At 45.0% G+C, this 13,271-nt stretch overlaps 1 protein-coding gene across 12 annotated transcripts in view; it reads right to left on the bottom strand.

Moving 5' to 3' along the window:
- Positions 1 to 2,279: 2,279 nt before the first annotated feature.
- TBC1D30 (TBC1 domain family member 30) overlaps positions 2,280 to 13,271 on the bottom strand; it is an 84,661-nt gene continuing 73,669 nt past the window's right edge. For 7 of the 12 annotated variants that reach the window (XM_072741667.1, XM_072741670.1, XM_072741668.1 and 4 more), the window contains 4 exons: positions 12,530 to 12,669; positions 9,404 to 9,610; positions 9,152 to 9,211; positions 2,280 to 5,912 (listed from right to left, as the gene is read on the bottom strand). In XM_072741667.1, the coding sequence (XP_072597768.1) occupies positions 5,128 to 5,912; positions 9,152 to 9,211; positions 9,404 to 9,610; positions 12,530 to 12,669 (1,192 nt within the window). In that variant the 3' untranslated portion in view covers positions 2,280 to 5,127. The remainder of the gene's footprint in view (positions 5,913 to 9,151; positions 9,212 to 9,403; positions 9,611 to 12,529; positions 12,670 to 13,271) is intronic. The other 5 variants (XM_072741669.1, XM_072741675.1, XM_072741674.1 and 2 more) reach the window with 1 other exon arrangement.

The following is a 13,271-nucleotide window of genomic DNA, read 5'->3' as shown; positions in this document are numbered from 1 at the left end:
AAAAAAAAGGGAAAAAAAAAAAAAAAGGAAACTGATCCACCTTCCCAAGAATCAGCATTGCTTAAAGGAGAACTAGGATTACAACAGGAATGCAAATATTAAGAATAGTCAACTCTCTAGTTTTAACTCCAAGATTCTTGAGACCCCAGGGGGCAGAGTGGAGCCTTGGATAAGGAGTGGGGGTGCTGGAAGAGGTGAAGAGGACGGGATGGAGCATGACTTTTTAGGTCATGAGTCTGACCAGAACTGAGCACCAGGAAAGATGTACTCAAGTTCAGGAGATGGCCCACTGGGAACCTCCTGGAAGCTGATCCAACCCAACATTTGCCCAGTCCCCATTCAGTCCCTATTTGGCCACAGGCCACCTTTGTGAAAGAGCTACTGCCTGGCTCTGTCTGCCTACTTTAAGCCTCCATCCAGAAGGGCTTCCCATCCACAGCTGTATCCCAGCAGCTCTATGACTCTAGACTTTGCTGACTTCGAAGTGCTTTGTGTGGGCAATAGATAGTAGTCAACGGGCCAAATACTCATGGGCCACTGCATTTCCATCTTATGGATGAGCCATAATTCACCCAACCATTTCCCTTATTCTCAGATGTTTACATTCTTTCCAAATTTCTATTAATAAATTTACTGCAGTGAAAATTTGCCCACAAAACTTTTACTATCACTTCCAACTCTAAAGTATCTAATACTTTTCGAAGAAACCTGATAATGGTTATTTTTCTCAAGTTTGAGTTCAAATCTCAAACACTATTTTCTTCTCAAAGGTTGCAATTCGAGATCATCTGATAACGTTTGATACAGTTCACCATTGAGCAACTCCAGGGTTAGGGGCACAGTCAAAAATCCACGTACAACTTCTGATTCCCCCAAAACTTAACTACTAATAGCCTGTTGACCAGAAGCTTTGCTAATAGCACAATTAACACATATTTTGTATGTTGTATGCATCATATACTGTATTCTTATAATAGAGAAAAGAAAATGTTGGGGGAATCATAAGAAAAATGTATTTACAGTACTACACTGTATTCATCAAGTGAGTCCACATAAAAGTGGACCTGCAGAGTTCAAATCCCTGTTGTTCAAGGGTCAACTATACCTGTTGATAATTTTTTTAAAAAACTCTTAGCGAGCAAAGAATGAAAAGTAAGAAGGATCCCTGGGTGGCTCAGTGGTTGAGCATCTGCCTTTGGCTCAGGGCATGATCTTGGAGACCCAGGGTCGAGTCCCGCATCAGGCTCCCTGCCTGGAGCCTGCCTCTCTCTCTCTCTCTCTCTCTCTCTGTGTGTGTGTGTGTGTGTGTGTGTGTGTGTGTGTCTCATGAATAAATAAAATTTTTTTTAAAAAAGAATGAAAAGTAATTTCTTTAACCTGATAAATGATACCTACCAGAAACCTCAGCAAACTTAATGGTTCCCTTAAAAGTCAGGAATGAGCTATAAATGCCATCACTGCTCTAAGGGTGGCAATTTGACAACATACAGGACCGAGAAATGTTCATCCTTTCTGACCCCGTACCACCATCTGGATGAACATACCCCAAGGAAACACGTAAGGCTCTCGGTGAAGACAGAGGTATTAAGGCACGCCCCAAGAACTGCCTGCACACAGGAACCACCTGTTTGACAACAAGGCTCTGGTTCTGTGAATTCTGGCATGAACAGGCGATGGCACCCGAGGCACTGAAAGTGATGCTGTTGTGAGAGCATTGACTGGAAAGACAGCTTAGTCTACCTCTGTGTGTGTGTACACGTGTGCACAGACAATAGCATACTGGAAAAGCCCATACCAGAATACTGATGATTCCTGATGAATATGCTCTCTTCTGCAAATTTTCTTAAAATACATGCTACTTGGGCAGCCTTGGTGGCTCAGCGGTTTAGCCCCACCTTCAGCCCAGGGCCTGATCCTGGAGTCCTGGGATCGAGTCCCACGTCAGGCTCCCTGCATGGAGCCTGCTTCTCCCTCTGCCTGGGTCTCTGCCTCTCATGAATAAAATCTTTTTAAAAAATCTAAAGGTGAATTTTACAGACACACGTTCTTCAAGAAACTCTCCGTTTATTCATACTCACGAACCTGCTATTCTGCAAAGTTCCTCAAAGGTCATGAGCCATCCAGTCATCAGGTCGGAGGAGATGGATTTTATTGGGCTGGTTCCTTGGGTCATGTGACCAAGGTGGGGGGTGGGAGGAGTCGAAGGGGAGGGGGAAGGGGAAGGCCAATGTCACAACAGTATCCCCTGCACGCGCTCAGAGAGAAAACAGCACACCAGCTACAACAATGAGAATCTTTATGCACAGGTCTGTAATCAGTACAATTCCTTGGAACAACAGTAGAGACCCGGAAAAAAAGGAATACACGGTTTCAAACAGTGACAGCCCAGAGGTCAGCATTACCAACTAGGTGTAAATCATCTGGAGGCTTTTGTAAGAGGATGGAGGTGCAGGAGGTGCAGGAGGTGCAGAAGCGTCGAAGGAGTCCACTCCGTGCACAAGACCTGACCAGGGACAGGGGTAAAAATAAAGAAACGGCCACTGGCAAGTGCTTCTGGTGCTTGCACCCAGTGTCCAGGGCATGGCGAGGATGATGAGTCCAGGCTGGTCTTCGCACATGCTGCGTGCTAGCGGCTACTGCACACGTCCCCGTTTTCTAAAGTAGGCAAGGCTCCAAAATTAACCGATTCACGCTGCGATTACATGGTAGGATGCATGCACGTTATTGGTACAGAGAGTGCTTTGACGGAAATCTGTCGGTTTTTAAAATCCTGACAACCATGGTGCCCCCTCAAAGGGCTAGCATCCTTTCGTTTCCTCATTCTTTCATTTGGGATCCATACTTACTCCAAAGCATGTGCCATCTCCTTTATCCCTCCTCCAGAAAGACCAACCCCAGGGAATGGGGTGGAGGGCTGCTGAGGCTAAGACAGCCCGCAGACAGCAACAGCACCATCCTAACGATGGTGGCAAGGGGCCTCCACCCCCCTCCCCACCTCCCTGAACCCAGATCCTTGGGGGAGCAGAGAGCTGACTCAAGAGAAGGAACAATAGTCTATTCGAGGCGGACAACCCCCAAAGGGATGAATCTATTCTGACTCACATGGACGGGGGAGGAGGAAAGAATAGAAGGTGGCATCATTGTTATCTGAAAAGTTTTAGCAGATGGAAGAAAATCATGTCATGTGCTTAACTTTGGAAACCCAGCAGAGGGTCCCATTCCCTGGGGGTGGAATGCAAAGCAAGCCCAACATTCCACCTACGCCCTTCCCAAGACAGAGGTGGTGGGCACAGCTGCTTTTTAAGCAGCGGCATGCTAACTTCAGATGGCACAGAATTCCAGACCGAAATCGCAATGACTTTTTAGTCATATTTTCCATCTTCGGTTCCTTTGGGGGTATAAATACCACAGAAGGGATTAAATGGCTTTTCTCACTGTATGTCATTCTTGTGTTTTCTGTTCAAAAGAGCCCACACAACCGCATTCTCCATTATAAAAATTAATACCTCTCGTAGTAAAAGCCCTCTCTAAAATTATAGCTTTGGTTTCCGGATTGGCAATCCAATTAGCTCAAATTCGCATCGACTGCATCAACAATATGCCTGCAAGCGTGGCCAAGGTCTTTCAGAGATAAGGATAAAGACGCTGAGTCTATGCTTCCAATGATAGTTAGAGAAGGGGACTGAGGAGTGAGACTTTGTTCAAACAAATGACAGCTGCACAAAGCATCTTTAAAATGAACTACCTTTTTGGGTCGAAAGGTTAGAGCTGGTTTTGTGAAATGCCATCACAGGCCTCTATGACATCTGGAGAAAGGTCCTCTGAGTCTGGAGGGAGCGTAGTGAATGGCTTTCCGGGCTTGGTTTTTAGAACCTATGTAGCCAATGCATCTGTGCACAAAGAGCATTCAATCTGCCTATTGCGCCGGGGGACACGTGACTTAAGTCACGCTGAACAACCAGGAGTATTTACCTTGAGTGTCTGAAGTGCTGCTTCACCTCCGTTGTGACTCAGAGCTCCCATCTGCATAGTGGAAAGAACAGGTGCTGTCTCTGACCCGCTGGGACCGGGGGAGAGGTGGGTAAGAGAGAGCTAGAAAGCACTAACGCCTTCTCCAAAGAAAGGCAGTGTTCAAGTAACAAAGTACTCCACAAAGTACTCCAATCAAAGAAGCACAAAATTCAAGTAACAGAGTGGCAGGTGCTATGTTCTGGCTTTTGAGCAGCAGAGGCCTTGCCGCATCTGCCGTGAAGAGCTGGTGGGTAAATGAGCCGCATGGACCAGCTCCGTGGAGAAGCCACCAAGTCATCCTACCACGGAGGACCATGACTCTTCTGAAGAGGAGAGAATGAACCTTGGGAAAACTTAGTGGAATCAGCAAGCTGCTCAGGGTGATTGTTTAATGCATATCCAGTGTGTGTTCTCTGCATAAGATCTTCAAGTTGGTGGGCCAACCTAAATTTCAACAGATAGAGGTTTTCTTCATTTTGTAGGTAGAATACAAAGAAAGGCTATCTACATTTTTCTCTTGCATTTCAGCATAAGAATTTAAAAAAAAAAAATCTTGAAACTGGCTGAAGGGAACTATTAAAAGACAAACTCACACACACAAACATTCCCCCAGTGGGGCAGGAAGAGGAAAACTGGGAAGTTTTTTGTTTTTGCAACTAAGACACTTACTTCCTTTTCACAGTTTCTGTTCTAGCAAGCTAGTGTGTGCATGCTTGAGGATCAGTTAACACCCAGAGAACCAGAAGGTTTGGGGGAGCGGTGTCCCAGGGACCGCAAAGGTTCTCAGAATGGGAAGGAGGAGGAGGAGGGGTTGATAGCCTAGAGACACAGTTGTCTAAACAACTCACAATGAAAAATTGGGAAAACTTCACACTTTAAAACTACGGTATTTATTCTGGCCACAAGAATTTGCTGGATCAGTTATGGGTGGGCGGGGAAAACACACCCCGTTCTGGCTCCCCTTAGGAAAGGCCCATTTCCCATGTTTACGGATTGGTGTTCATCTCTGAACCGATCTACTCGTTTCCATTGGACAGCTACGAATGTCTCAGAGCCATTCAGCCGGAACCCCTCCACCGCCAGGAGAAGGTGCATCTACGTGGAGCTTGAGGCCCATCACCGTTTCTTAGTGCTGCTATTGCCGCCACCAGACTTGCTGAAGCTCCTGCTCATGTGGGGAAAGTGCACGGTTGGGGTTCTTTCCGTAGGACCATATAACCCCAAATTCCTGGCAGTGGCTGACTTGCGCAGTGGTTTGACACTGGGGAAAGGGCTAAAGAGGGGCGCTTTCGGGTGGCCACCCTGGGGGGGTCTGCTTGCGGCTTTGTGCTCACCAGGGGCATCGGGCTCTGGGAAGTGCTGCGGGCAGGGCGGGTGTGCCTTGGGCTCGGGGTCTGCAGCAGCATCCCTCTGCTTCAGCTCCAAGGCCTCTAACTTCACCTGGACCGCAGACACGTCAGCGTCGGCCTCCCCAAAGGCTGGCTCTGGAGACTGTCCTTCGATCGTCCTCCCGGCGCTGCCTTCAGAGCAGCCGCCGTCTCCTCCTCCAGCTGTGGCTGCACAACTGGACGGACCCTCTGCTGCCCCCGGGCCGCTCGTCTTGCCACCCTCGCTCTGCTCCTCTATCAGCCCGACGGTGTCCCCGCAGCCCAGCTGACTCTTGGTCCTCGTCATGTTCTTTTTGTGGACTCGGATGTGGGTCCGCCAGGGTGAATTGAGCTTTGTCTTGAGGTCTTCATAGGGGACAGGAGACGTCTTGCCTCCCGTGTGACCGGGGATGTGGATGACCGCATTCTTGGCAGGCCTGTTGGACATTTTCATCTTCTTTCCTAGAAGAAGGTGGTTGATAACTGGAGAGTTGTTTACCTGAGACGGGAGAATGCTGGTCACTGGCCCTTTGTCTGGAAGAAATGGTGAAAGGTTGTGTGAAACGCACCGCAGAGGACCTGGCCATCGGGGCGCAGGAGTCACGCGGGGCTTGGCCCCAAGCCCACCCAGGTCTTGCCCCGGTTTGTCACGTGACTGAAGGCAACAAACACTGAATTCAATTGTGGAGCCTAGACTACGTAAGTCCCTCCTCTTCAAAGAGGAGGACAAAGAGGCCAAGGATACGGAAGGGGCAGGCTCACTGAAGTGCAGACACCCTACTGTTCCTTAGCACGAGTTTTGGTCTCCGAGAAACCACCTCAGAGGTCTTGTTTCTAGAAATGCTTAGAAGGCTTTTTTAAAAATAAGTCAAACTCCATGACCATATGGATTATCAGCTGTTAGCTTCGGAAAGGTAGGAAAAGAACACCTGGTGCATTATGGAGTGAGAGACAGCAGGATGGGAGAAGTGAGAAGAAGGTGGTAAAAACGCAGTGAAGTCACTGCTCCCTGGCACCCGGTACTAAGAGGGGAAAAGCGCTCCGCGTCCTCAGTGGACTTTGAAGGCTCAAGCACACATGGCCCCAGAGATGACAGCGGCGGGCCGATGGCCCCACCAGCTCTGTGTGAACGAGCTTCCTCCAGACGTCCACGTCACCCGGATGAACTCCCTTCTACAGCTTCTCGACTGCTGTCACCTACCTCTGGTCACACTCCAATCCTTGTTGAAAATATTGGCAAGTGTCCCCTCTTCACCCCGTATCTTACTAGTCCCCCCAGTTACTTTACTGTTTCTCTGACTGACCCAACTCCATCCTAAACCTCGGCACTCAGACCTACCCTTCCTGAATAGTCTTTAACTCTCCTACCCTTCTCTTTGACTCTTCTAGCTCTCAGGCTCTCAATATCGCTACCTGTGGTACTAAATCAAAGAGACTTTGGTTCTTCAATCTTTCAAACCTCCCACACATAAGCCCTCGTCTATCTCTGGGTCACCGATGCTCCTACCAGGCTACGTGCATGGCTGGCCACGGGGACTTCTGTCTCAGCAATAACCACACATTCTCAACATCCCTACGCCTTTAGACATAGCAAAATCCCACAACAAATCGTGTTATCTTTCCCCAAAGTGGGGGTGGTGGAAATCACACAGACATGTGAACAGAAAGCTCTCCAGATTCATTAACTCCTATTTCGTTGGGTCCTCAAAGCCACTGAACAATCGTCTTCTTTCCTTCTTCCATCCAATAACCTGCTCAAATCTGTATTATTGTTTCCCCTCTCCCACCTTAGTCCCCTTAACTTACTCCCAAGCAAACCACTTTTCCTCCAATAGCTCCATAAAAACAGAAGCTATCAGGTTCAAAAGGCCCGGACTGGGACACTTGGGTGGCTCAGCGATTGAGCGCCTGCCTTCGGCCCAGGGCATGATCCTGCAGTCCTGGGATCAAGTCCCATGTCGGGCTCCTTGCATGGAGCCTGCTTCTCTGTCTGCCTGTGTGTGTGTGTGTGTGTGTGTGTGTGTGTGTGTGTGTGTGTCTCATGAATAAATAAATAAAATCTTTAAAAAAAAAAAAGGCCAGGACTTCCTGTCCTCCCTACTCTGGGAAGCTGGTCCCTCAACTGCCATCCTCACCACCTTCCTTTACTTCTCAGAAGCTGAGGTCCAGTGCAACCTCTCCCACCAGCACTGCTAATCCTATCGTCTACCATCACCTCTAAAAGCTTGCTGCTCAAAGTGTGATCCCCACCCAGCAGCACTGGCATGACCTGGGAGCTTGCTGGAAATGCTTAATCTTAGCCCCACCCCAAACCTGCTGACATGGATTCTTCATTTTAACAGATCCCCCAAGTGATTTACATGCACACTGAAGTTCAGAAGCAATGCTTTAGAACTTTGCCATTGAGCAAGCAATCTCTCCCTAAAAAGAACCAAATAAACTGTGATCTAGACAAGAGTCAGGAAACTTTTCCTATAAAGGACCTGATTGGGGGACACCTGGGTGGCTCAGAGGTTGAACATCTGCCTTCAGCTCACAGCATGGACCCCGGGGTCCCGGGATCGAGTTCCACATCGGGCTCCCTGCATGGAGCCTGCTTCTCCTTCTCCCTCTCCCTATGTCTCTGCCTCTCTCTGTCTCTCATGAATAAATAAATTTTTAAAATCTTTAAAGTAAAAATAAGTAAATAAAAAAATAAAATACCTGACTATAAATATTTTAGATATTGTAGTGCAAAAGCAGTCAGACAATATGTAAATAAATGGGCATGCCTGGATTCCAATAAAACTTTCTTTACGAAAACAGGCAGCTAGAAGGATTTGGCCTGTGGCACACAGTTTGCTGACCTCTGACTAGAGCACAAGGTATTGAGCTCATTTAATACCCACTGGCAATACCCCTGTTCACCATCCCACCCACAGATGTGTATAATGCAGCTAAAAAAAGGGACTATGCAAAGAATCAGAACACAGGGATCTAGCCCTGGCCTAGCCACCCACCACAGCTACATGACCCTGCTAATAAGACATCCTGAGTCACCATTTCCTCATCTTTTAAAAGGATATTTTAAAAAAATCCATTCTTACCCTCCTTACAGATTTGCTTTAAGGACAAAATGAGGATACGTAGGAGCCAACACTTTGAAAACTAAAGTGCTACAGTTGTTTCTTTTGTGTTTTCCTTTTTAGTGATTCAGGTTGAAGTACGAATCTTTGGAAGTTGCCAACTCCTCCCTTCTAAGTGGAAGGTAAGTTCAGTTTTTGTGCAAGATCAGTCACATGCTCACAAGCCTCTTAAAAACAGGTCAACTTTCATATTTTGATTAATACCGGGCAGGCATCATTTGCATTAGGATTTCACTTAGCACAAGCCAAACCACTCCCCAAATCAGCATGTATTAAATAATAAAAGCAGACTGTTCACTGGGATTTTCGGAATTTAAAGAGAAAAAGAAAAAGGCGGTTTGACAGTCCTTGGAAAAGAGCATTTCCAACTGCGTTGCAATTATGTTCTTCTCAGCAGACCCCCAAGACGCTTCTAACCCATCAGTGAGGCAGGAATGGGTTTTTCCTTCTTCTCTGACCACAACTATCAGTTGTATTACTACCTACATGACTGATGGACAGCTTACTTGACTGGCACACAGATGAATATGTGCCAGAGGCAATAGCTCCAAAAATGTCTCAAGTCCAAGGACTGTGTGGCTTTTGCAACATTTTAATCATCTGCCAACCCCTCTCCACAAGCACACATAATGAAGATGTGTTTAATACCATCGATTGCCTGGTTCTTGGTACCTGAAAGGAACCCATGGTCTTTTTCTTCTGTAGAGCCTGATAAAATAGAAAATGAGATGCTAAAGACGCTATGAGCTCATGCCAGCTGTGTCTGTGGATGCTGAGCTACAGAGAGCTGCGATTCTGAGGCTATCCTAGGAATACGCATTCTTTTTTTCACAAGGTGACAGAGTTAAAACTGTTTCAAAAAATCACATTACCTAAAAAAAAAAAAAAAAATCACATTACCTGCCCTGATATACACCTGATGCACCTGCTGCTGCTGCTTCTTCTTAATCCGAGAATACTGCCGCTTTAGTGCGTTGATATCCGTGGTCATGCGTTCCATCATCATGCTGTTAAAAGCTGCGTGGTACTCACTTCGGCAGGAATTGATTGCTCCTGGACTCAGCTCCGCGATGTTATTAGCCCGTAGGCTCTGCTCTTCATTCGGTTCTGCACTCAAGGGGAGAGACATAAGGACACAGTGTCATGGAGGAGAAAGGCACTAAATGAGAACTGATGACACCAGGCCCTGTGGTAGTAGCTTAATTTCCTTGGAATTCTAACCACAAAAAAAAAAAAAAAATTGCTACAATTTGTCTTGTACATGTTTTTCTTCAGCCCTGAAAAAATTTCTGCATTTTCTTACTAGCCTAACTGTGGGTCTGAAATGAGCTAGGTGGGTTCCCTGTTTGATTTTGTTACCACTTTGTTCATTATAGACACGAAAGATCAACTCTTTCCACATAAAAGTCCCTGCCATTTTCTAAAATTCCCTTAGGAAAACAGAACTCCACAAGTCTAAAGTCAGTTTAGAGGTTTGCATATAATGGCATGAGGATTTTAGTCTGTGATTAAAAGTGAGTTTTTCTTAAGTTAAAAATAGCAACACCTTCTATAAAATTATCAGAACTTGGGATCCCTGCATCTCTAACAATGAATGTTTTTTTTTTCATTCAACAAACATTTCCCACTGTCTACTACATGTGTTTTTGTCTGTAGTTTCTGCTTCTGACACCTACAGCTAGGAGATTCGTCCCTTAAATAAAATTGAGCTAACATCTAAGAACGAGAAATAAGCCACTGTGTGAGAGCATACACACATACTGCACAGGCTTTTCTAGCACAGTGTATAATAGTGGCCTGGGAACAAGCTTTTTAAAAATGTTTAATGGGGGATTTTAACTATCCTAACATCTACTAAAAGTGTTATTCAGATAAAGCCTAAACATCAGATAAATTTACTTCCTTTTCTACTGAAGACCTTTTTCAAGGAGAAAAAAATTTCAAAGGTGACCTGCTAATCTTAATTTACTCAAAACTGACAAAAAAGACTAGCTCTAAAACTTAGGAAAAAGTGATCCTATCATCCTGAAGCACGTTACCAACTAAACAGACAGAAAACAGAAGAAAAAAAGGAGGGGACATATACCTAGACTCCAGAAATGCAGGCGGAAAAATTTTAGAGTTAAAATATGTATTGATTTCATGGCTACATACCAAAAGCTGAAATTCTGGCAACAAAGAGAAGGGGTGGAGGGCATTACAAAATCAACAGGACTCTTGCTGAGTTTAGATCTTTTAAAAGTCATTTAAAAAGATGAGAGGAGGGATCCCTGGGTGACGCAGCGGTTTAGCGCCTGCCTTTGGCCCAGGGCGGGATCCTGGAGATCCGGGATCAAATCCCATGTCGGGCTCCCGGTGCATGGAGCCTGCTTCTCCCTCTGCCTGTGTCTCTCTCTGCCTCTCTCTCTCTCTATGTGACTATGATAAATAAATAAAAATTAAAAAAAAAAAGATGAGAGGAGAGTACATAACAAGGACATACACAAAATCACGTTTGAACCAAAACCATTTAATACTCAAAACAAGCTGAGGTTTGAGGAAAAGACTACCAAAAACTACTCACAACTGAGGGGGAGTAAAAAAAAACAGCCAAACAAACAAAAATAAACCTTCTAAACATAACAAAAATGAGAAGATAGCCCCACGACTCTGAGAAGGTGGTATGAACTCAGTGGAGGGCAGAGAGAACAAAGGACCTGATATCTTCTGTCCTTGTCCTCTTTCACCAAGGAGAATGGTCTTCAAACTAGAAGAGGCAAAGCAGATGTCCTAGAGGAGGAACCGCCACCCCAGATAGGAAAGAACATAGTGGGAGAACCATGAACTGCTTCAAAAGAGTTCATTACATCGATGGTGCCCAGACCACAGGAAGTCCATTCTCCACAAGAAAAGAACAAATGTAGCATAGCATCCAGTTCAAAGCACACATCTTAAGAACGACACTACCAAATGACAGGGCATTAAAAGGTGAATATACAGGATATTCAAAGTTCTGGAAGTCACATCTTTTGAAAAATCCTCAACTTGGACCACAGAGAAGGATTTGGGGGACATGACGGCTGTTCTCAAAGATGGGAAGAGACTTCCAATAGAAGAGGGAGTAGATTTGTAGGTGGAAATTATCTCTTCACAACTAGAAACCATGGGCTACGCAGAAGGACCCAGCAGAATGTCTTATGAGATAATGAGTTTCTAATCACTCAAATACAAGTCAAGGCTATCATAGAGGACATTTCCATAGTGGAAAAGAAGCAAGTCCATATCAATTACACTCAAACAGAATGTAGGAAGCATCCACTGTATGCCAGGTTCTGAGCTAAAGAACTGAACATACAAAATGGAATCAGATAAACTGGGGCAAAAGATAGCAGAATGAAAAAGAAATACGTATGATGTATGCAGCACCTAACAGAGAGATCCTACTAAATGATAAAGGAGGGGCACACCTGGGTGGCTCAGTTGGTTAAGTGACTGACTTTTGATTTCGGCTCAGGTCATGATCTCAGGGTCATGAGATCAAGCCCTGCCTTGGGCTCCACATTCAGCAAGGAGTCTGCTTGGTTTTCTCTCTCCTTCTGCCCCCATATGCGTGCATTTTCTATCTCTCTCTCAATAATAAATTAAATAAATTGTTTTTAAAAAAGGGTGCCTGAGTGACTCAGTCACTTAGGCATCCGCCTTCAGCTCAGGTCATGATCCCAATGTCCGGGATCAAGGCCCACATCGGGCTCCCTGCTCAGTGAGGAACCTACTTCTCCCTCTCCTCCTTGCTTGTGCTCTCTCGGTCGCTATCTCCATCTCTCTCTCTCTCTCTCTCAAATAAATAAATAAAATCTTTTCTTAAAATAATGAATTTAATTAAGTTTTTTAAAAAGATAAAGTAACAGAGAAGACACTTTTAATAAAGACGTTTAATACCGGTAACCAGGTCGGGAAATAATAGGCATTTATGGGACAAAATAATAACACCTTTGCCAGAGTGAATCAATGCACGGAGATCACCTAAATAGAAAGCCACCTCTTTACCTTTAACTTGCTTTTGGTACTTCTGCAGTTCAGGTGCCAGGAGCCCACTGAAAGGTCCAAGACACCCCACTGCATTAGCGATAGTGTCTTCATCGTCTGGGTCATTCTCCTCATCACTGTCTCTGACCCTACCATGTCGTCTTGGAAAACATAAAAGAAGAAAAGGAAATATTCAAAGAAAATAGTAGTGGTTTTTAAAAACATAAATGATAGTCACATGGTTTAAATGACGTAAACTTACTTTTTATATATAACTGTAAACATAACATATATAGAAAGCCTCTCTCCTATCCCTGTCCAACTTCTGCCCTTGACCCATCTAATTCCCAAAGCTGACCACTGTTACTAATTTCTGATGTGTTCTTCAATTTCTTTATGCATAGGTAAGCAAATATAACTATACAGTCTTATTTTTCTTTTATTGGATAAATAGTAGCATACTGTATACACTCTTCTGTGCTGCGCATCTATTTACCTAAAAATCTCCACATTCACACAGAGAGCTGCTTCATCCTGTTTTTATCGCTGCGCTACACTGTATGCATATAACCCATGTTGGAAACCAGGCTGCTAATGATGTACGCCTGAGTGGTTTCCACTCATCTGCTATTATAAGCAATGCTGCAATAAATAACCTTATAGATACTGTGTTTTGCAGGTGTACAAATATATTTGTGGGATAAGCCATAAAGGTAAATTGCTAGGTCAAAGGATATATGGACTAGTAATCTGGGGAAATACT

Source organism: Vulpes vulpes, chromosome 16 (genome assembly GCF_048418805.1).
Source record: "Vulpes vulpes isolate BD-2025 chromosome 16, VulVul3, whole genome shotgun sequence".
Classification (NCBI taxonomy): domain Eukaryota; kingdom Metazoa; phylum Chordata; class Mammalia; order Carnivora; family Canidae; genus Vulpes; species Vulpes vulpes.
Note: the sequence above shows the minus strand (reverse complement) of the source record. Positions and strands in the feature narration are given on the sequence as shown.